At 41.2% G+C, this 23454-nt stretch overlaps 1 protein-coding gene across 5 annotated transcripts in view; it reads left to right on the top strand.

The window, feature by feature from the left end:
• PHACTR2 (phosphatase and actin regulator 2) overlaps positions 1–23454 on the top strand; it is a 279919-nt gene that overhangs the window by 216181 nt on the left and 40284 nt on the right. For 4 of the 5 annotated variants that reach the window (XM_047770039.1, XM_047770038.1, XM_047770040.1 and 1 more), the window contains 4 exons: positions 3805–3963; positions 13924–14458; positions 20453–20658; positions 22831–22987. In XM_047770039.1, the coding sequence (XP_047625995.1) occupies positions 3805–3963; positions 13924–14458; positions 20453–20658; positions 22831–22987 (1057 nt within the window). Of the gene's footprint in view, positions 1–3804; positions 3964–9937; positions 10178–13923; positions 14459–20452; positions 20659–22830; positions 22988–23454 lie in introns of all 5 variants that reach the window. The other variant, XM_047770043.1, reaches the window with a different exon arrangement.

Raw genomic sequence — 23454 nt, 5'->3', positions numbered from 1 at the left:
TTCTGACTTATACTTTTCTCCATTTTATGAATGAACTTTATTCCCTAGTTTTCTATTACCTTGAAGCTATTCATCTCATGCCTGGGACTTTTAGCAATAAAAAAATGCACATACTTGGGAGTTCCCATTGTGGCTCAGTGAGTTACGAACCCTACTAGTATCCACAAGCACGCGGGTTTGATCTCTGGCCTTGATCAGTGACTTAAACATCCAGCATTGCTGCAAGCTGTGCTATAGGTCTCAGATGCAGCTCAGATCTGGCGTTGCTGTGGCTGTGGCATGGGTCAGCAGCTACAGCTCTGATTCAACCCCTAGCCTGGGAACCTCCATATACCACGGGTGTGGCCCTAAAAAGGAAAAAGAAAAAAGTACACCCTTGATGTTTGTGTACTTGAAGGTGGGCTTGCAGTATCAAAGTCTGCCTCTCCTCTAATCTCTCTGGAGGATGCAGAGAAACTACAAGTCCACCGAAAGCTCAGGGCTGGAGTTGGGCCAGTGGACTGGTTTGGTTTCCTTTATTTGGAAACTTTTTAAAGAAAGATTAAAAAAAATGGAAAAAATGATGATTGAAACTGTTAATGAGTATTAAAGATAGAGACTAAAAGCCTCTCTTTTATCCAAAATCATATCCAAAATTGTAGCTAGAGAAGCATTTACTTTTTTCTAAAAACAAGTGGCAGTGGTCAATTTAAAGAAAAGCTTAGTATTGCTTCGTTTTTATGGTGCCTCATCTGTTAAACTATTTGCAAGATGGATTATAATTTCATATACTTACTTTCTGGAAATCTAACTCCATTTGGTCTTTTTATTTAACGTTTGCAGAATGAACATTAAAAGTTTTAAAACATTAAAAAAAAAATCTTTAACCAAAACATAGTGTAGTAGGTTTAATGTTTGGCATTTCATCAGTTGCTGAGTTTCACTTTCTGCTTTTTGCATGGTCCTTCTATAGAACTATAGAAATTACCTTAACACCTAGAAGTTTCCGGTGAGGTTTGTAGTAAATAGAGTCCTTCCACATTTTCAGCCAAGAGCTGGACAGAATACATTTCTGTCATTTTTCCGAAAACAATTATCTTGAGAATTTTGGGTCTGTTTTCGGCTCTAGCCAGAGACTGGGAGCTGCTGTGCGTGGTGACAGCCTCCTCTCTTCTGCCAGGGAAGAGTCATTCTTTGCCTTGATGTCTGTGACCTTGGCTTAGCTCTTGACAGTTTGTCAATTATGCCCTTTCATTCAGTGAGCCAAAAAGACTTTTAAAACACCACCAGCTACCCTGGGTTTGACCTCACCCCACCCCACCCCACCCCAAACCCTCACTCCCAGCTCTTTTTCTTCCTTTTAGATGACCTTCTTTGCACCAAAATCTCACTTTAAAAGTTCAGTGATTAGTCTTCTCTCCTGAGAAGCGCATGGTCTAGTCTAAGTTCAGTCCTTATCTAGGGATTCTTTCCTTCCATCTTATCCCTTAGCTTTATCTACGTGAAGGCATGTAGATGTTTTTACCTGCTTATCTGCTTCCTTTCTTTTTCTCCCGTGGCATCCTTTTTAACCTTCTAATGAGTCACTCCCTTTCTGTTCTTACATGATTTTCTCCTTATCTCTCTTCCTCTGTTAACTTTATCCCCAATACACCTGTTTACCAGAAAGAGGGAATGCCGCCTACGCTGATGTTCCTTATTTAACCACTTGTTTCTGTGCACTTTCTCTTGGTTTACTTCAAGCTTACAGCTCTTCTTTTTTGAGTTTTCTTCTTCCTTTGCATACCAATGCTTCTGTCGGAATCTCACCAAAACCTGCAGCCTCGCTCTATATCTTGTCTTGCTTTCCCTTGCTGAGCTTATGTTTTACTTACGTAAACCATATCAAGGACTTATTTTCATTCTAAAGTCATACACAAAACTAGAAAACCTTTTCCATATGCACAGCAGTTAATTATTAATAATTTCAGTTCTCTTCTGTTTTATTCTTGAATTTCATGTTTATTATAGACACAGCTCCCTTTTTTAGTTAGTTCATATCTCAGAGGAAGTATCCTTCTACATTGTTGACTCTTCCTATCATGTGATGATTCAGTTTCTTTTTGTGCCACAGTTATTTAATGTTCTCTCTAGCTTTTTTGTTCTAAATGTTAACAATTAGTTATTTAGCCCACTCAAGAACTTTTAACGTAATAATAGTTAAAATAGAATTAAATTGTCATTAACATGACTTCAACATGTTTTTATTACCAACTAAAGTCATAGAAAACAAAGATAAATTTATATTTGGGTTACCTAAAAACTGAGGATTTTTATATAAAAAAGTGGTTTTTCTATTTCGTCTGGAATTTTCCACTCATATTATTTTTTATTTTTCTGAATGTAATACCTGTACATTATATTGTGTCTCCTCTCCCTCTTTTTTTATAGCAAATTTCTTGGGATCCAGTAATAAGAACTAAGAATCTTTGGTTTTCCTTCTGGTTTGTTGTATAATTTTTAAAAAAATCACTAACTTGATTTTATTGATATAATTAAGATTTACTTGTGATAGCATTGCCTTCAATTATTGTCTATTTTAGTTTTATAGAGGAATCAGATTATAGGTACTTGGAAGTTAAGTGACTAAGGAACAATTGTTTGTTCATTTTAAGCATAATTCCATGATATATATTTTGCTTATTAAAATGCCATGGTTTTTTTTTTTTTTGTCAAAAAGGCCAGTAGATTTTATTGTTGAGCCAAAGCAATTCAATCCCATTGAATGAAAAACTGGGAGAAGGTCTCCATTTTAGAATGATTGACAAAATAAGATTAATAAAAAATTTTATAAAATCATCTCTAATCATTCATTTCTTTAAGTGCTAAGTAAAAACTTCACGTCATTAATATTTCTTTTTCAATGGTAATAAAGCCCCTTAAAAGTTTCCCGGAAACAAATTAAGGTTAAGTTTTCAAGCATTAAGTTTCTGCAAAATCTCTTTCACCTTAGAAACTCCTAGGAATTATAAAGTTCTGAGGTGTTACAAGTAGTTATCTGTGATTTAGATAACAGTACATTTTAATTTCTGTTGTGATTTTTAAAATTCTTCTGTAATTACTTTTTTTTTTTTTTACATTTTTTCCCTAATGTTTTCAAACTATGCTTAGTTGAATTTAAAGACTATTTGGTCAACTATATGTCACAATTCCCTGAGTATATTTTAATATTTCAATAAACAAGAAAATGAAAATACCATTAGCCTTACTATGATCTTTTTCTGAGTTAAGTAGCAGCTATCGTCCTATGTAAAGTTAATATGTAATACAAGTCATAGATGTAATATTCTGGAGACAGTGGTGCTTGGAAATGTTCATCTCCCACTAATCATTTGTGTGTGTGGTTGCATTTCATGTTATTTGTGTATTTGCATTCGCCTTGTGTTTTGGTGCTTGTTAAAATATTTGTTCGATTTTTCAGATTCCTCCTTTTACGGTTCAGTTTCTGAATGACAGAGAGACTCCTAAGTGTTGACTTCAACCAAAACTAAGCCCAAGAAGAGAGGGACTCTGCTGCCCAGGGATATTTTATCATTAGGTTAATCGTTCTTTCTGTCTTGAGATGGCACCTGGCACCCCCTCCATAGCTGCTTGCCCCAAGACTAGGAATTTCCCAGCTCTTCCCTTTAAGTGAATTATTCAGTAAAACACGGTGGAACAGTACAGGATGTATTGGGTCCCCAGGTCGGAAACATAAACCTGAGCCCTACAGTCTTGTAGCTGGAAAACTGGGTTTTACGAAAGCCATCAAGTTAGACATCTAGGTGTTTCTCTCCCCATTTCTAGATGGAGATGTAACAGTTAACTTTGAAAATTCAAACGGGCACATGATACCCATCGGAGAGGAGTCTACCCGAGAGGAAAATATAGTAAAAACTGAAGAAGGGAATGGCTCTGTAGCTGAAAAAGCACCACCTCTGGAGGAAAAGGCAGAAGATAAGAAAGGTAAAATCAAGAGAAACCCCCTGTTCTTTTACAGCTCACAGTCAAGAAGCAGGTCTTAGGCTCCAAAGCGTGACCTAAGATCAGTAGAGAGGAGTTTTGCAAATACAAAGAGGAGAGAAATGAAAACTAGTGAAGAGAATTTGGATGATTTCCTCAGGAAGAAACGTCCTTGTCATAAGCACTTCATTTAATGTTTTATTAAAAAGGTCTCGTTAACACTAAGAACCAGAAGAGGTGGTCTCTTCTATCATTAGGGACGTCTGGGAATGTTATCCTTTGCTCAGGAGTTTTTTCTCAGTGTCAGTATCCTCTTTTAAACACAAAAAGAAAAAAGCCAGCAGTTGCTTTCAAATTATAGCCACCCAGATTGGAGAACTATCAAAAGACGATGGCTCTTTCAGCCCAGCATCGTCTCTGCAGAAGAGGGAGCTTGGCTGGTGGCATCCACACAGCCTAAACTGTAGGTTTGGGTCCAGGTTCAGACGTTTCTGAAAGACCCAGGAAGAGTTCCCAGTAATGCCAGGGATTTGGGTTCTTGTAGTGTCCATGGCCTCTGCTCCATGAGTTGTCTGTGCCATTGGAAATTTCAGAATATGCCAGAGGCAATCGTGCCACGCCCTGAAGCCTTCTTTAGAGACTTTGGTTTCTAAAAATGCTATATAGTAGGTTGCAGAGTTGCAAGATACATGTTTCTCAAGGACCCCCAGAACATTCCCAAGTTCCTGGGCACTGATTCATTCTGTATCCATACTACCTTTGTCATGGTTGCAGGAACCCCCAAGCCTCATAACTGATGCAAACTTGAACTGAAACTCCCATAAGGTAAGGCTTTGTGGGAAGATTCTAGATGATTTCATGCAGCATAGAAATGAGTCCTCAGGAAACAGGTTGTTTCCTGTTCGGTAACGACTGTCTCTGAGTTGGATGGCAAAAGTTGGGTTCTGTAGGCATTTTGAGCACTTTTAGAAATGGCTGGAAGCAAGCTTCTCTTCCTCTGCTCTTGATCCAAATCCTCCAAAGACAAAGGGAACAAAAGAATTTGACAGGCGTTATAACTTAAAATCATCTTCTCTGGGAGTCTCCTTATAATTTGCCTGTAAATTAGCCTTTAAAAAATTTAGAAGCCTCTATTAATAGTCTGTTGGAAATTTACTATTTTGTTTACTCAATATTAAGTGTAGTATTTATGGGGCTTTCCTTTATCTTTCCTTTGAAGGACTGGTTACACTGAAGAATACTGATTATGAGAAATTAACTAACATTTTTAATGATAATATTCCTGGAACATAAAGAGAAAACAGACCTAAATAGATATGGAAAGGATTCGGGTGAAAGTATTAAGGCAGTGATTTCTTTTTTTCACTTTTTTTTTTTTTAGTCCAACTGTCCTGTCTCACCAAACTGTTAAATTTCAAATCCATCTGTGGTTTGTCCCTGGTACAGCCTTTTCACATTCAAGAATCACATCCTTTCTTTATGTAACAGTGCCATCTCTACTGCTTGCCTAGTCTGTGTGGAATGTCAATCAGTGGACGGGACAGACTTCAAAGGAAGCATTTCCCTTATCAGCCTAATAAAAGTTGCTGACAGTTTTATGTTAATTAAACCAGCCAGCCTTGATGTTCCCAAAAAATGGCAGACCTCACAGGTTTATGGATGTTTGAGAGATGTTTTTGTTTTCTTACTCTTTACTTCAGATTAGTACGTTCGGTTCTTTTTGGTCAAATAAGGTCTGAGATAGCATCTTGCTTGGCTGGTCTACACTTCAGGAGATAGGAAAGCTGGACCTGGTGCCACAGCACTAATAAGAGAGCCGCCTCCGTCTCGCTGTGTAGACAGTGCACACACTGGAGCCACGACGAGAGAGGGGAAGCATTCACTGTGGAAGCCACTTCCTGACAGTAAAAAGAATGTCACTCCTAACCAACATCACAGAATATTATGTTAAATAGAAAATAACCTCATAAACAAGCCCTTCATTTCTCTGGAAAGACACGCTTTAATTCTAAAAAAGCAGCTTGAGAGTCACTTTTACCCCTACTCCTCTTCTGATCTCACTTCTTGTTTGAGCTCAAGACTGCCCAAATCCACCCTCCCAGGTTCTCAGTTCACCCTTTATTTTGGGGTACAGTGCTTCCCTTCAGTTTGCATTAAGCCAACTTACCCAAGAGCATTCTTTCATCTCCTAATTGGTTATATTTGCAAAACCGTCCTAGATATTTGTATCTCTTTTTAAGACAGCATGTCAGTACTTTAATACTGAAACATCAGTGCCGAAGGAAAAAAAGTGACCGGCAGGTGGCCTTCACACTGCTCTGTGGGTAGGGTCTGCCTAGGACACCTGGGTGTTCCTGGTGCTCCCAAAGGCACCTGACTCTGGAGTTAGCGTGGCGGTCTTGGGCCTCTTCTGCCTAGTAACATCGGAGGCTTTTCCCTTCAGGCCTTCAGGCTTCTTAGTCTCCCATTATTTTTTCTCAATAAGAGGCAGAAAAATTGATCTGCAATCTGTTAAATATAGCTTGGCATTAAATGTGAGACATCCGAGAAGTATTTGGTTTCCTTTCTGTTGAGCATTGTGGAGGGCTTTTTGTGAGGCCACTTAGATGCATTGGTTCCCCACCTCAGCAAGAAGGTCTGCCATCGGGGCCGGGGGCGAGAGATTGCTGGGCGTGAGAAACAACCTTTGCCTTCAAGGAGATCGTGGCCTATGTGGAGACCAGCATGCACATAGGCAGTTGCAAAACAAGATACAGAATGCTCTGGGAGGGCCAAAGACAGCAAGCCAGGGGAGCTTGCAAGGGGAACCAGAACTGGGTGTTAGAGGAAGATATTTCCAAACTGAGGCCTGGAGAAGATAAGAAGGAGGCAGTCAGGTGAAGGAGAGGCATGAGGGCAGAAGTGCATTGTAGGCAAGTTCTCAGAGTCGCTCTAAGCATGGTTGAACTCACATCTCCATGTGGGAAAGAGGCAAACTTGGCATTGTAGTCAACAGCTATCCTCCGCACCCTTGTTGCAAGAAGCAGTATCCTCATCAAGCCAGAGAGAGTAGGCAGCCCTTGCTCAGCCTCCTCTTGGAAAGATAACCCTACTCTACACCATCAGTTTAGGTCATGTCTGCAGCTCACATGGCAATAGTAAGAAATACCTCTGGGCTTAATCCATTATCTCCCAGATACAGGAGTTCACATCCTGCTAACATGTGTTAATAAGTTTCAGCCAATCAGTCACATTCCCTGAATAAACATAATATTTAGAGCATCGTGCTTGATGAACTGTGAAATTTCAGGCAAAAAGGACGTTACAATTTAGTCAGAAAAACATACTGTTTGCTTGTGTGCATGCACGCACACCCCCTTCAGAATCACCGTGGATTAAACATAAACATTGGCCATATGGCAAACACATGCAGATAACTGGTAAAGTCTGCAGAGGAAGGAGGAGAGGACCATGCTTCTAAAGAGCAGCCACAAGTGTGTGCCCAGTGTAGACATTCTCAATCCAGTGGGGAGTGTTCTTCCCAACTGTCATAGAGTGAGCCTTCACCTGCCCAAACCTGGAAGCTGGATTCTTTGGGGGTATAGCTTTAGAATTTAAAAACCTTAGCAGAGGGAGTTCCCGTTGTGGCTCAGTGGTTAATGAATCTGACTAGGAACCATGAGGTTGCGGGTTCAATCCCTGGCCTTGCTCAGTGGGTTAAGGATCCGGTGTTGCTGTGAGCTGTGGTGTAGGTTGCAGATGCGGCTCAGATCCCACGTTGCTGTGGCTCTGGCATAGGCCAGTGGCTCTAGCTCTGATTTGATCTCTAGCCTGGGAACCTCCATATGCCACGGGAGCGACCCAAGAAATGGCAAAAAGACAAAATAAATAAATAAAATAAAATAAAATAAAAGCCTTAGCAGACAGAAAAGAGATCCCTCAGTCATATGCCATGAAGGCAGAGAAGACATGTGAGGGTTTATAGTGAGAGAGAATTAAGAATGTATGAAAGAGGAGTTCCCGTTGTGGCACAGTGGAAACAAATCCAACTAGGAACCATGAGGTTGCAGGTTTGATCCCTGGCCTTGCTCAGGGGCTTAAGGATCTGGTGTTGCTGTGAGCTGAGCTGTGGTGTAGTTCACACACATGGCTTGGATCTGGCGTTGCTGTGACTGTGGTGTAGACCCGCAGCAACAGCTCCAATTAGACCCCTAGCCTGGGAACCTCCATATGCTGCAGGTGTGGCCCTCAAAAGACAAAAAAATAGAATATATGAGAGAGAATTAAGAACCAGGGGGTGCAGATCGGTTTTGACTGGCTCTCACCATGAAGGATCCTGGGCTGGACCCCCATGCATGGCATTATGGGAAGGGCTAATGGTACAAAGATGAATTTAGAAAACAAGCCTCTAAGTCAAAAGCCTAGCAGATCAATGTACATCATAAAAGACATGTTTTCGGTGCCTATCAATGCGTATTGTTCTCAACCCTAACTGACCTTTTCAGACCAGGTGGGTTGAAAGAGCCACTCCTGTATTTTAGGTGATAACAGCTTAGTTAGGAGACAAGATGTATAAACCAAAAGGCAAACAGTAGCCTCTGATAAACATGGACTAGGTCACTCAGACAATGAGCACAGTTAAGTCCGGATGCAGGAGGCGTCCATTTGGGCTGCAGTGACTGGGCTGAGTTGGGTCTCATGGCTGAAGGAAGGCAAAAGAAAAGTTGAATTCATTACTTACTGTTGTTTAAACCACTGTTAATGGTAGTTAAATATGTGGATTGACGGAGATGTGGACAAAAGGGGGGGAGGGGGAAAGTCTTCATTTCCCACTCGCTGATATGAAAAGCGAAACAGAAGAAATAATAATAAAATGTGATGCATTCCAATATTAAAACCTTTTCTTGGTCATTTAATACTAGAAGAACATACTCAGTAAAGGCTTTATCTTGTCTTAACACTGTCTTATGTTTCTTTACTGTGCTCCATTTTAAAAGGAATGCTGCTTAGCTCTTTGGACCAGAACTGCTTTTAAATTTTAATTTGTCATGATTAGAAAAACTAAGGATGTGAATTTATGAATGAATGTCCAGCACCTCCACATTTTTTTAATGAGAGACTAACACTTCTCTGGTTATGCAAAATCTTGTGCAAGGCTTCTGTCCTTAGGCATGATTTTTCAAAATGAATTTTAACCTTTATCTTTTCAAACTCATTACTTGTGTTTACATTACAAAACAAATGCGATATTTTTTTTGGATTCTTCACCCATCGCTACCTACAGCTGTGACACTGTTTGACAAGGTCAGAGGAAGTTATTGTAAAACAGGAAGCTGCCTTCGTGCACTGGGAGAGCTTGAGAAAAATTTTAATAGTAGAAAATACTTTATTCTTCAGTGCATTGTGCTTCCTGGACCAGGTTCTGCAGAGTCTCCCTGAGCTTAGAAAATAATTGATTTTTGACCACAGTGAGACAGAGACAGAGCACAGATCCCTTTCAGGTCGATGAGGCTTGAATGTTCCCAAGAAAGCCCTCGGCGGAGGGCTCAGGGGTAACTGAGTCCAGCCATTGCTGTGCTGTCAGCCTGTCTCACCCCACAGCAGTCTGTGTAACACCGCAGTCTGCCACTCTTGGGACCCTTTAGTTTGGTTAAAAATTTAGCAGTCCTGCCCACATCATCATCCAGCAGCCACCTTTGCAAGACTGATGTCCACCCCTGACGGTGGACATTTATACTCACCCTGAACTTGATGTCATCCTAGTCACATGTGCAGCCCTGTCTTTATCACAGGGGTGATTAATGGACCCCGAGAACCCACCTTCGTTTGGCTTTCAGCCTCTCGTCTTCCTTACCCCAAACTTCACTGTCAGGTGCAGAACCCCACTGGTTCCCAAAAGCCAAGCAGCCTCATGTTTGCATGTCTGTTCGTCTTAATCCTTCTATGTATATGGTGTGTGTCTGTATCAGTCTGCTTCTGTTCACTTTCTTATTTGTAGAGAACACTGAAAACCACTCTGAAACACCGGCAGCTCCTGTTCCACCTCCTCCAGCTCTTCCTAAGCCTAAACCCAAACCTAAGCCCAAAAAAACACCTGTGCCTCCAAAAGGGGCCACTGCTGGGGCCAGCCCCAAGGGTGATGAAGTGCCTCCTATTAAAAAAAATACCAAGACTCCTGGTAAGCAGGTCCCTGTCCCTCTACCCAAGCCAACAAGCCGAAACGCTACCCGAGAGGCTGGTGAGTATCCCCTCCATGGGGTTGAGTCTAGGGTGCTTGGCTTTGGGGTGGGGCAGTTCCTTCTAGGATTGATGGCCTTTTTGATGTCTGGTGTCCTCGGAGGTAACACCAGTGGACCCAGCTTTGACACAGAGAATGCCGAGGAGATTCCTTTGTTGCTCTTTCTGCCAAAGAAAAGTCAACCAGTTGATCCATCCATCTCATTAGGTTTAGGGTGAAGAGACGTCTTTCATCCTGAGTAGCTGCTCTCTGCCTAAGACCCAGTGGAAGGACACAGGGAGTCGTCTGCCTGATGAATAGCCACAATGTGACAGGACATTATTTAGACATCGACTGGCCTGCCCAAAGGCAGCCAGTTCTTTGGCTTGGGTTTTGTTTCAGAATATCTTAAACTTGCACATAAAAATGTGACACCTGCATCTTTGATGTATTTGCTGGATCCTGACGTCCTCAGTCTCGGTCATCTCTACTGACAAATGACAAAGGGTTCTTACCCCCAGGCCAGCTCCACCCCACCACTCTCTGTGGGAGTCACAGCCACTCAGTGCAGTTGGAAGTTACATGCTCAGTGCCCCCTTCCTGACCCCACAGACTTCAGGGTGTTACAAGGAGAATCAACTAGTGGTGAGGTTCCAAGCTGTGACTGCAGTTCACCCGGGGATGTTTGGGTGGTTACGTAACTTCATGTCATGTGTGTCCAGCTTTCCTTTCACATCAGATATGCAAAGTGGAGCTACCGTTCTAGTGAAGTGGAATAAAGAAGCCTCCCCTGTCATCCAGCATTTAAAAGGACATTAATCCAAATATATACGCTAAGTGGCTCCTTCCCATTAACACATGCATAAAAATTCTCTTACGTTATAGCAAACTTTATTTTCCTAAAATTCAGCAGCAGCTTTCTCGAAACCAGCTACCAGGAAATGCCTTGGCATCGATCTTCCCCCCCCCCCGCCCGCCCCAACCTGGTAATTTATACCCATAATGCTCAAATTCAGAGAATGGCTAAGGTGACATTATAGCAGAACTCCACATGCAAATAGATGCCTCTCTCCCAGTGTTCCTCTCTTCCACCTTTGACCTGGAGTGTCTGGGTCTCTTCCAATAAGCTCTAAGATGAAAATCTCAGATTTTCACCACCAGAAATGCTTTGCAAACAGCACCTACAGCCATTTTCTGGGGAGCAGCTGCCATCATCGGTGTTCATTCTTGTTGGTGTCTGTATGTGCTTCCAGACTGCCTAGCACATCCTAACTGCAGTGCTTGAAGTGAGCCGGGTGCTGATTGACTTCTTGAAGAAAAGCCCCAAACGTTCCCCCTGTCCTTGGGAGTTGAGAGCCTCTCACAAGCTTTCTCCCTGCCCTACACCCCATGTGGCAGCAGCTCACGGTTGACTTGGCTTTATTCTCCCTTAACTTCTCTAAAAAGAAAGCAGGTGATTAATGCCAGGGCAGGGGACAGCTTTCATGAGAAATTTTTGAGTTATTTTCAGATATTTTACTTAAAAGATTTATGTATAGATTCCTGATGTTCCTAAGAAAAAAGTACAGTCGCATTGTCTGTTGTATTAAATAGACGCCCATCTGGCCCCTAGTGTGAACAAGGTTGCTGTTCAAGACGTTATCACAGAGAAACGGGTCGCCTCGAAGTCTACCAACAAGCCAGTCTTGTAAGGATCCTTTTATCAAATATTGCGACTACTCCTTCAGAATCCTATTAATGTTCCATTTGTAACCATTTGGAACTTTCTATGTGGTAACTTTGTTTTATTTGAATAATGTTGACCTTCTGGAAAAGTTACCTCAAATGTAACTCCTGATTTTAAGTTAGAGGTAAGCTCTTTAAAAAAAAAAAAAAAAGCTGTCAGTTCAGATTCCTCCTCTCTTACTAAGTGTAGACCCCAGGTCACCAGATACCAGCTTAGCACATTCACCTACTTCGCTACTGAAAGAAGTAACGTGACATATTTTTCCCGTTCTCATTGTTACACACTGTGTTAACAGCAAAAGTACTTAATTGAGGAGAGGTAGCATTTCTTTTTTAGTCACGACCATAACTCAAGGTGACCTGAGCGACATTTCAGCAGCATTCTCATTTTAGGAGATATTGAAAGAGATATAATAACATGGCTTGAATTTGCATTCTAGGCACAAACATATTTTTATCTTTTTCCTTAAGCCAGGCTAAAGTTAACTTTACTGTTAGAAACGAAAAAAAAATTTTTTTGAAAAATTATTAGAATTGATATGTGAAAGAGAGTCTATTCAACTTACTTAAGAAATCACGTGTTTAGATAGCAAGTCCTAGGCATCTTGGTTGTGAAAGATTGCAGGTGGTGAAAGTCATTGCAGGACTATGCTTGATACATTTGTCCTATAAGCAAGGGAAGATTGTTGACTGTCAAGAAGTATTGACAGACTGAGGAGAGGGGAATTCTCATAATTACAGGTAGCTAAAATAACACACCTCCGCCCAAGCCATAGAGACTTCTTTTAAGCCTGCGTCTTGTCACCTGGTGAGACTGGCTTTTTCACTGGGTCAGAGCTGGTAAAGCTGGACGTCTCATGGTCTATTCCCTCATTTGTTCTTCCTCTCCTGACCCTCCCAGTTGACTTGGGGAAAGTTATAACCAGAGGTAAGTTACAGGAAATAACATCTCTCTGTGGTGTGCATTAGCTCTGCAACACTAACAAGATATCTCTGATTTTTTTGTGGAAGATACTTTGAACCCTCGGGGAAAAAGAAGGAATGTACAATGTTATAACAGAAGCAGCAATGAAGAGAAATGCAGAGATCATGAAGGGCATGAAATGAGTATTCTCAGAGGAGTTTAAATGCATTCCCTATGATGATTTAAAAGTTAACTTTTTTTTAAAAAGTTAACTTTTTTTTTTTTCCTAAAAATGCTTTGGTTGAAGGCCGTCCTATCCAGAATCAGGCAAATACACCGCAGCCAAAACCCTGGCCATCCCCCGATGAAGGCCCTCTAGGAACAGAAGTGGTTTCAGAAGATCTGAGAATGATACTCCTTCTCTTCAAGTTATCCTAATACTACCCCTTCAGATGCTTTTTGTAAAAGGAAATTTTTTTTCTGCCTCTTGGTGTTTTGAAGGGGACCTGTGGCCATAGGTTTTCCCTCCACCCCGTCGTCACTGCAGATGGAAGGATGGGGCGGTACGGCAACTTCTCTCTTTATAGCCATTGGAGATAACTGGTTTGGAGCTTTGCTCTCTTAGCAATAATATAAGTAGATTTGCTTTGGGCTAGAAAGGAGCTGGCAGTATATATACGCCTGCATCTTCTCAATGTGGGCCACTCCATTCCCAGAAAGGCATCGTAGAACTAATTTGTGATGAGCCCAACCTTGCGCTACACCCAGGCAGCTGCTGATGTCTGTCTGTCCTCTACACACCAGAGTGTCCCTTCTTTAGCGCATACAGGAACTTTTGTGGGTGACCTGCAGGGCAAGGAGCTGAGGATTTCCCTTTGGCTCAGCCAGAGACTGGCAGAGGGAGAAGACAGGACCCTTGTCCTGAAGGGATGCTTAAGGCCAAACCTTCTAGATTGGAGGCAGCAAGGAGGCAGCAAACAAGACCATTATCATCATTAATCTGTTTTCTTGTATGTATGCATTCAGACAAATTTTAGAAGTTTAAAGGGAACATGGTCACTGACAATTGAAAGCCGGTTAGTTTATATTACAAGTATTGTCTTCTTTGACTCTTCATGCAAAAATCTCTCTATTCTAGCTGGTTCCTCTCATTCAAGAAAAACAACTGGCTCTAAAGCATCAGCTTCACCGTCTACTTCCTCCACCTCATCTCGTTCCAAAGCTTCAAAGGAGACCGTTTCTAGCAAAACGGGGACAGTGGGAATCACAAAAGGCAAGAAAAAAACTGGCAAGCAGCCGACGTCTCAGCCATCCTCAGATGCAACCACTTCTGGCACATCTGACCTTAAAGGAGAGCCTTCCGAGCCCCGGGTGGAGAGTCTCAAACCTGAGCAGACTGTCCCTGAGACGGAGGAGCAGACCACAGGCAAAGCCAAGTCTGCAGTCCCTCTGGCCCCTGTGGCTCCCCCACCCCCTCCCCTGCCCCCTCCGCTCCCGCTGGAGGACCAGAGCATCGTTGCCTCAGACACTCCTGTCGTCCTGGTCAGCAATGGAGCTGACCTGCCCGTCCCTGCCTTCGACCCAAGTCAGCTTCTCTGGACTGAAGAGCCGACAGGCAGAACTACTGTCCACTCAGGCATTGGCTTAAGTGTTAGCAGAGAAAATGGAAAATGGTGAGTCAGGACACAAACCCCATATTCCACCTATATTCCTAGGAAGCTGAGTACTAAAGATCACTAAATCACTCTACTGGAAATGAAGGAACCTACTTGGTTTCTTTTATAATGTAATCTAGTGAATGTTGGGTAAGCACACATATAATCCAACCATTGGTTGTTTTTTTTTTTTTAATCGAAGTAGAGTTGACTTACAATGTTTTGTTAGTTTCAGGTTTACAGCAGTGATTCGTGTGTGTGTCTGTGTGTGTGTGCGCATATTCTTTTTCAGATTCTTTCCCATCATAGGTTAATATAACCTATTGAATATAGTTCCCCAGGCTATGTGGTAGGTCCTTGTTGTTTATCTCTTGTACATGTAGTAACATGTATCTGTTAATCCCAAACTCCTGATTTATCCCTCTGCTCTGCCTTGCTTTCCCTATTTGTAACCATAAGTTTGTTTTCTATGCCTCTGAGTCTATTTCTGTTTTGTAAATAAGTTCGCATGTGTCTTAAGATCTCACATATAAGTGATATATTATATTCGTCTTTCTCTGTCTGACTTACTTCATTTAGTATGATAATCGTTAGGTCCATCCATGTGGCTGCAAATGGCATCATTTCATTCTTTTTATGGCTGAGTATATTCCGCTGTGTAAATGTACTACATCTTCTTTATCCACACCTCTCTCGATGGACATTTAGGTTGCTTCTATGTCTTGGGTATTGCAAATAGTGCTGCAGTGGACATTAGGGTGCAGGTATCTTGATTTTCATGGGCTTGCCCCAGGAATGCCACAGGCCGTGGAGATAATTACATTGGTCCCGCTGACAGATACACTTCAGATCTGTGGCTTTCAAAGACAGTTATAGTCTGCTTCATCCCTGCTCAGCAGTCCTTTTCCCTGGATAGTTCCCTCCTCTTTCCTTGCAGTGGTTATTTTAAATCTTTACCACTGTGTCCAGATTGCTCACCCACTCCTGCCCACTTTCATTTCAACAAGTTGTTCAGCCTTCTCTGTCTCCAAGAAAATAAAGACCATCAGGACAACTTTATGGACAACTCTTTTCCAACTCCTTTTCCTCCAGCCTTAGAGTGGCTGCCTTTCTTGCTTTCTCAATCCCCCACCCAGGTGAAGTGTTATTTCCTCTCTGAAGCCTTTCAGTATTCATCCAGACAGAATTGTTGATTGCATCTTCTATACTCTGACAGCACCTAAACTGATCATTTCCTACTTATAGGTCAGAACTAACCACCACATCTTATTTACCTCTGTATCCCCAGCAACCAGTACAGCATCTGGTATGCCGTAGGCATGCCATCAGCCAGTTAGCCAAGCCAAAACCCTGGAATTCATCCTGGGGTCCTCATTCTCCTTGGTCCTCTGCCTCTAATCACTCACAAAATCCCATAAATTTTCTTTCTTTTTTCCATTTTTTTTTTTTTTTTTAGGGCCACATCTTCAACATATGAAAGTTCCCAAACTAGGGGTCAAATCAGAGCTACAGCTGCTGGCCTACACCAGAGCTCACAGCCATGCCAGGTCCTTAACCCACTGAGCAAGGCCGGTGCTTGAACCCGCATCCTCATGGATACTAGCCAGGTTCATTTCCGCTGAGCCACAACGGGAACACCCAAATTTTCTACTTAAAGGTAAATAAGACATGTTAGCACTCATGTCCCACAGGTGTGAAGAGAGGAATGTCAGAACAGAGCAAATGCTGTTTCCAGTTCTGTCTGGGAAGGCTTGGAGCTCTTAAATTTAGCCTCTCCTGTTTCTAACCAAAATTCACTCTTTACATTATTTAATTTAACATGGCCCCTTTCCAAAAAATCTTTGTTATGTTAGACTTTAAAAAATTAGTACATTATTAGAAAAGGCAAAAAAACAAAAAAAAAATTAGTACATTATAATTACGTCAATTTTGATCGAGACTAAAATATCAACTTTATTCAACTGCTAATAATACTAACCTTCATTTATTGAATACTTATTTAATGTTAGTTATTTAATTCACACAAATCTCCCCTGAATTCTCTCTTTTTAATAGATGAGAAAACTGTTGCAGAGAGAGAGAAAATAGTTTGCCCAGGATTACCCAGCTAGTAAATGGCAGAGTCAGGATGCAAACTCAGAGCTGCACATCAAATTCAGTGCTCTAAGAAATTTCATAAGTTTCAAAGCACTTGCTCCTACTTCTTTTGCAGTTTCTTTGGTGTTTGTTTCTGTCATTTTGAGCACCATCATTCAAAGGAAAGCTAAGGAAAGAGAAAGAAATGTTCAAAGACGAATTACTTTCTTTGTTTGACACTTCGCTAAATGATATGGAAAAAGAAGATGTTGAAACGAATGCTTATGGTGTCCTGAATACTTCCAGCACAGAGCCGATGTCTTCATTTAATTATGAGTGTCTGCCAGCATTGCAGTCAATTCCAGCATTTGGAATCGAATAGTCATTCAGCATTCCAACATACATTTTTTTTTTGCTTGCCGTCTGTGTGCCAGTCAGTGTACTAAGCACCAAAGATACAAAAGTAGATAAGACATTATAGTTAAGATTAGTTTGTACCAAAATCATGTCCATTGTGCCCTGGAAATATGAATGTTTAGGATAAAGTTTGAATTTAGGGAGTAGATTGAGTATATGGGTTTATTATTCAATATACTAAAGAACAAGATGTAGCATATAAAGTAATTCCTCAGATAGTCTTAAACACTGAGAAAGCCCATTTCTGAAAGTGACCTGATTCTGCCCAGTCCACTTCCACAGCTATTGTTGGGGGGAGGCGGCAACATATCGTGCTAAGCTGCTAAGCTCTGTGCTGCCTGCTGGGGGCTTGATAGCCATCTTCAGCCCAAGGACTTGCAGGATTGTCAGACGAAAGAGGTGAGCATCTGTTCTCCATTTCCTTTGGGACTGTGATCAGAGGGAGTGAGCTGAGAACATCATTAGATGTCGAGGTATTTATAATAGATTTTCCTGTCAGTTAGCGTCGCTCTAATGCTTTCCTAGAAGAGGGCATAGAGATTTTCTTCTCCATATATTCTTCAGAATTAAAAATTTAAATTACGGTTCATCCCACGGGGATGGTTTGTGTTTGCTCTTGAGTTAATGAGCTTGGAATAAGTAGTCTCTCAAATTTCCTTCCAGATACTTTCTTCTGTTTTTAAGTGGATATTTGAATTAGAATTTCTGGCTCTTAGTCACTTGCTTTACTTAGAACGCTCCCTCAGTTATGTTTTGTCAACGAATGTGTGAAAATCCTGTCACTTTATGAAGAGGCTTCTGTTTGGAATACAAATATAAAAACTTTAAAGAAGACAAAGGGCCATATGTAAAAATATCGACTTCTATTCACATCATGCAGGGAGTAACTATTTGGTAGATTTCTATTCATTGGAAGGTTCTTCAGTAACATATAATTCTGATATAATTTAAGACACAAATTAATAAGCCCACCTGGAGCTCATATCCCAAGGGGCTTGACTCTTTTAGTCCATTTTCGCAAACATTTGTGGAGTTCACTGTACTGTCCAACATACCCCGGAAGCATAGGGGGAAAATGAGACCCAAGTCATAAATGGATTGATAAGAATTTGAAGTATAATGTTTAATATTAAGTTAAATATAGTCTGCAATATTAGCATAACTTATTGTATTAAGCATAAAGTATAACATATGATAGGCAGACTAAGAATTTTAAGTCTGGGTTGTAGACTGGGCTTGCTCCCTTGTTTGAGCAATGAATCCATGGCCCTCTGGGGTTCCATGAACTATAACTTATCTGCCCTCCATATACTGTGGAGCAATTGTTAAATTGTAACTGTATGTGAAAGTCTTTGAAGACAGCAAAATATTCTAAAATGCAAATGATGAGACTAGAATAACAACTGGTATCATAATAAATTAATGAGCAAAGACATGACCAAATTCTAGGGCTCAACTCTGAAGTGTCTTTGTTCTGTTCTTCAAAATGTATTATTTATTGGCATATCTTTCTTGGCATATCTTTTAAACATGCTTCAGTCACCCACAGTGGCAGGCTGTATAAGCAAGAATGGCTTCCAGTGGCAGTACGCTGGATATCTAGACTGTGAAAAAGTTCTCCCATAAAATAATCTTCTCTTACTTAAGATGAGATTTCATTCTTTGGAAACAATATGGTGGTTCCTCAAAAAGTTAAACTTAAAATTACTGTATGATCCAGCAACTCCGCTTCTGTGTGTGGAGCCAAAAAAATTGAAAGCAGGTACTTGAACAGATATTTATATATCAGTGTCCACAGCTGCATTATCCACAACAACCAAAAGGTGGAAAGAACCCACATGTCCATGGACTAATGAATTGATAAGTGAAATGTGACATATACACACAATGGAATACTATTCAGCCTTTAAAAATGAAGGAAATTGTGACACATACAATAAAATGGATGAACCTTGAAGACATCCAAACTGTAATAAGTCAGACACAAGAAGACAAATGTTGAATAATTTCCCTTATGTAAACACGTAAAAATAGGAAAATTCATAGAGACAGAAAGTAAAATGGTTGTTGCTGGGGGTAAGGGGGAGAGGAATGGACAGTTACTGTCTAATGGGTACAGTTTCAGTTTGGGAAAGATGAAAAATTCTGGAGATGGGAGGTGGTGATGGTTTCACAATCGTGTAAAGGTACTTAACGCCACTGAACTACACACTTAAAAATGGTTAAAATGATAACCTTTATGCTTTATGTATTTCATACGTTGAAAGGAAATTTCGTATTTCCTCCTTTGAGAATAAGAATTTTTGGCTGTTGGATTTTTCTAGTAAGTGGAAATAGAGAATTTTGAGAACACTTAGGCTTACAAACCACAAAGTAGATTTTTCAGTACCTCAGATTCTGTCAAAGTTTACCTGTTTTTATTATTCAAAAAACTGGTTTTTTTTTTTAATTTTTTTTCAGTAAGAACAGCATGCACATGTTTTGCACTAAATGGTCTTTCACAAGTGTGACATCCAAATTCGGATTCTTCTATTTATATCAGAAAATAGTGTGGGGAACTTCTGTATCTTAAAATGATGATTACATTGTTTTTGATATATTTTTGATGTAAAGCATTTTTTTCATTCTGGTCTGTGAAAATTGGCAAACTTTGTGTATTTGTAGTGAGTTGAAGCTGGAAACTCTAACCAAGCTAAATAATAGAAACCCATTGCATCCTTACATACCATCTTTCTTCTGAAGTGTCCATTTAACTTTCACATTTTCCATCTTGTGTTATTAATATAATCTTATGACAGGCAGTTTTACAAATGGAGAAAGCCCAGGGAAGAGATATATATACATACATACTGTTACTGTACTGGCTGTGATGAGAATAGGATTAATTCACATGGCAATGAAAGAAGAGGAACTTTTCTATGTCGGTACCGTTCCAGGTGCTGGGCTGCAAAACCATGTGAGTCCTCTGCTTGGCAAGGAACTTTGGGGGGCTGGGGAGGCAGACTGAGGTGCACTGTACTAAGTGCTCCACTGAGGTCACCTTCGGGTCACCATGGGAGCAGGGAGGACACCCAGGAACTGGTCTAATGGCCAGTGGAAGATTCCTAAAGGAACTGAGGCTTTAACCTAGAAGTGAAGGATAAGTAGGCATTAAAGGTCCAAGAAAAAAATATAAAGTCAAATATCCAAGAGCTTCTAAGCACATTATTCTTTCCACGGAACCCCCCTATTGCTAAGGAAAAATTAATTCTCAAACTTAGTCTTACACGATTCATGCTAAATAGATCAGTCACCACCTAGGCCATCCTTTCTGATTTACAGATGAAGACTCTAAAGATTTGAGAACTGGGGACGTCAGTACTGCTGCCACATGTCAGTGGCTTTAGCTGGCCTATGTCTGTTTTCTCCTTTCACCAGCCTCAAGGATGCTGATGAAACGAGAGCTCCCCATGTTTGGGCACCATCCCCGAGGCTTGCTCCGAGCTTCACATCACCCCCCTGTTTCTGTGCCTTTCACAGTTTCTCTACCAAAGATGAGCTGGGGAAGGCAGCGCCTCAGCTCCTGACTCCTGGGCTGATGGAAGAATCTTCAGAATCTTTCAGTGCCTCAGAGGACGAAGGCCCAAGGGAGTACCAGGCCAATGACTCTGACTCTGATGGACCCATCCTGTACACTGACGACGATGATGATGAAGAGGATGAGGATGAAGACGGCAGTGGAGAAAGTAAGACTTTTTTCAAGAGGTAGGGAGGCAAAGGGGTGGTGGACAGAAGTAGCTGCATTTTATAAAGAACAGAAGCCTCATCAGGAACCAGACTCCTGATATTTTCTTTCCGCTCATCTTCCTTTCTCAAATTAGAAACGTATGTATTGAGTTCCTGTGGCGAATTAGCAAGTTCAGAACCCCACATAGTATCAGTGAGGAGGCAGGTTCCATCCCTGACCTCGCTCAGTGAGTTAAGGATCCGGCATTGCTGTAAGCTGTAGCGTAGGTCACAGATGAAGCTTGGATCTGGAGTTGCCGTGACTGTGGCAGAGGCTGGCAGGTGCAGTTCCGATTCCACCCCTTGACCAGGAAGTTCCGTAAGCCACAGATGCAGCCATGAAAAGAAAAAAAGCAAAAGAAAAGCATATATATTCTAAGGTTTACTTTAGAGGCAGGATTTTCTGGAAGATGATTCCACAGGGACAGGGCAGGGGTGAGGGTGGTGATAGTCCGTCTTTGTGGCCCAGGTGCATATTTGAGTCAAACAACAGAGCCCTTTCTCAGATAGATCAAAGTGACCCTTCCACCCTGGGACCGTTCTTAAACAAAGAGCATCAGTGCAGAATTCGCTGGGTTACTTACTGGAGGTGTTTGAGAATTTTTCTCACTTTTTTACTGTGGTTTAAAGAGAGGAGAGGAAGGAATGAGTCAGGAATGACTAATACCTTTTAAGAATTAAAAGCAGATACTCATCCATGATAAGTAAGATGATATGCCTTCTAAGAAGAAATGATAGTAAAGTAGATACAGCGAAACATTTATGTAGAACCTAGGGAATTGGAAAAATGCTTTTTTTTTTTTTCTGTCTTTTTGCTATTTCTTGGGCCGCTCCTGCGGCATATGGAGGTTCCCAGGCTAGGGTTGAATCGGAGCCGTAGCCACCGGCCTATGCCAGAGCCACAGCAACGCGGGATCCGAGCCACGTCTGCAACTTACACCACAGCTCATGGCAACGCCGGATCGTTAACCCACTGAGCAAGGCCAAGGATCGAACCCACAACCTTATGGTTCCTAGTCGGATTCGTTAACTACTGCGCCACGACGGGAACTCCGAAAAATGTTATTTTTTAATAAACTTCTAAGAAGGATGACTTGGGAGGGATTCGTTATGGAATTGAACATATGAATTATGAGAAGTTATGAGTATATTTATCATTCAACAGGAGTTTGTCAAAGTCCTTCCAGTTTGTACTGAATGATAAAAAAATCATTATCAAAAAAACAATAAAATCAAACAGCAGCAAACAATTATTATCATTCATCTGGTATTAACTCTCCTCTGTTGAGAGAGCAGGAATTCCTGGGTCATTTAGGATGAAAACACTGGTTTCGAAGGTAGACTTTGCTCAGTGTGGTTTGTGAATGGAGGAAAAGGGAACATCGGGGTTTACTATACAGAAGAAGCAAAGGGGCTAAGGTTTTTTTTTTTTTTTTTTTCCAATTGTATTGGAGTATAGTTGACTTACAACGTTGTGTTAGGGGCTAAGTTTTTAAGACTTGGAAAAAAAAGCAAAGGTATTATGCAGTCAGTCATTTCCATGATGTGCCATCTCAGCAAAATAAACTGCAGGTATCCCTGACAAAATGATACAGTAATACTTGCAGGTTTGTCATGGTCTCCCAACATTTTTTAGAACATTTTTTTTTTAATTAAAAAAAAAACAACCTATAAACATGCATTCTTATGACAATTCTGTACTTTTTAATTTCTATTTATATATTATTTTTCTTTTTTGGTCACCTCACAGCATATGGAGTTCCTGGACCGGGGATCAGATCCAAGCCACTGCTGCAACCTATGCAGCTGCAGCAATGCCAGATCCTTAACCCATTGTGTAGGACTGGGGATCAAACCTGCGTCCCACCCCTCCAGAGACACCACCAATCCCACTGAGCTGCAGTGGGAACTCCTAGAATATTAAAAAAAAAAAAAAAAAAAACCGTTCTCAGTTTTTCAAGATGAGCTACGTCTGCCTTGAAACTCTTTTTCTTTGGGTTAATTAAAATTCTACTCTTGCATGTGTAGATAGAGAGTTTAGTCTGGGCTCGGCTTAAAGTCCCAGCTACATGTCACCTGAATGCCACTTGCTAAAAGCCTTTTTCTGCATCTCTGCCTTTTCCGATCCTCAGGTGCTTTGGCAAGTAAAATACGACGAAGGGATACTCTTGCAATCAAACTCGGCAACAGACCATCTAAGAAAGAACTAGAGGACAAAAACATCTTGCAGCGAACATCTGAAGAGGAGAGGCAGGAAATCCGACAACAAATTGGAACCAAGCTAGTCAGGTAATTGCTAAAATTTGGGGACAACACTGACTCATTCTTGGCCTTTCTCCCTCCTGCAGTTCCCTACCTAACTGAGATCACTGTGAATTCCTCATGGAAGGGGACGCCAGGCCTATCTGGCCTTTTAAAGTTGGTTTTGGATGGTGAACCACTTAAAGAACCTGCTTTTTGGTCCAGCTGGCCAGTGGCTTCAAGATCGCCAAAGCCTGGTCCACCTGTGGACAAGCTTTTTCTGTAAAGGACCAGTTAGTAAATATGTTAGGCTTTGTTGGCAAGAGAGTCCCTGTTGCAGCTACTCAGCTGCACTGTAGTAGCAAGAAAGCAGCCATAAACAACACATAAACACATGAGGGGGCCTGTGTTGCAAGAAGAACACCAAAACAGGCAGCCAGCCAGATTTGGCCTGTAGGCCATAGGTGACTGGACTCCTGCCCTGATTCATAGAGTCCCTAGATTTCCGTGACTGT

The sequence above is a fragment of the Phacochoerus africanus genome, chromosome 2 (genome assembly GCF_016906955.1).
Source record: "Phacochoerus africanus isolate WHEZ1 chromosome 2, ROS_Pafr_v1, whole genome shotgun sequence".
Taxonomy (NCBI): domain Eukaryota; kingdom Metazoa; phylum Chordata; class Mammalia; order Artiodactyla; family Suidae; genus Phacochoerus; species Phacochoerus africanus.
The sequence above is the reverse complement of the archived record's forward strand: the minus strand, read 5'-3'. Positions and strand labels throughout refer to the sequence as shown.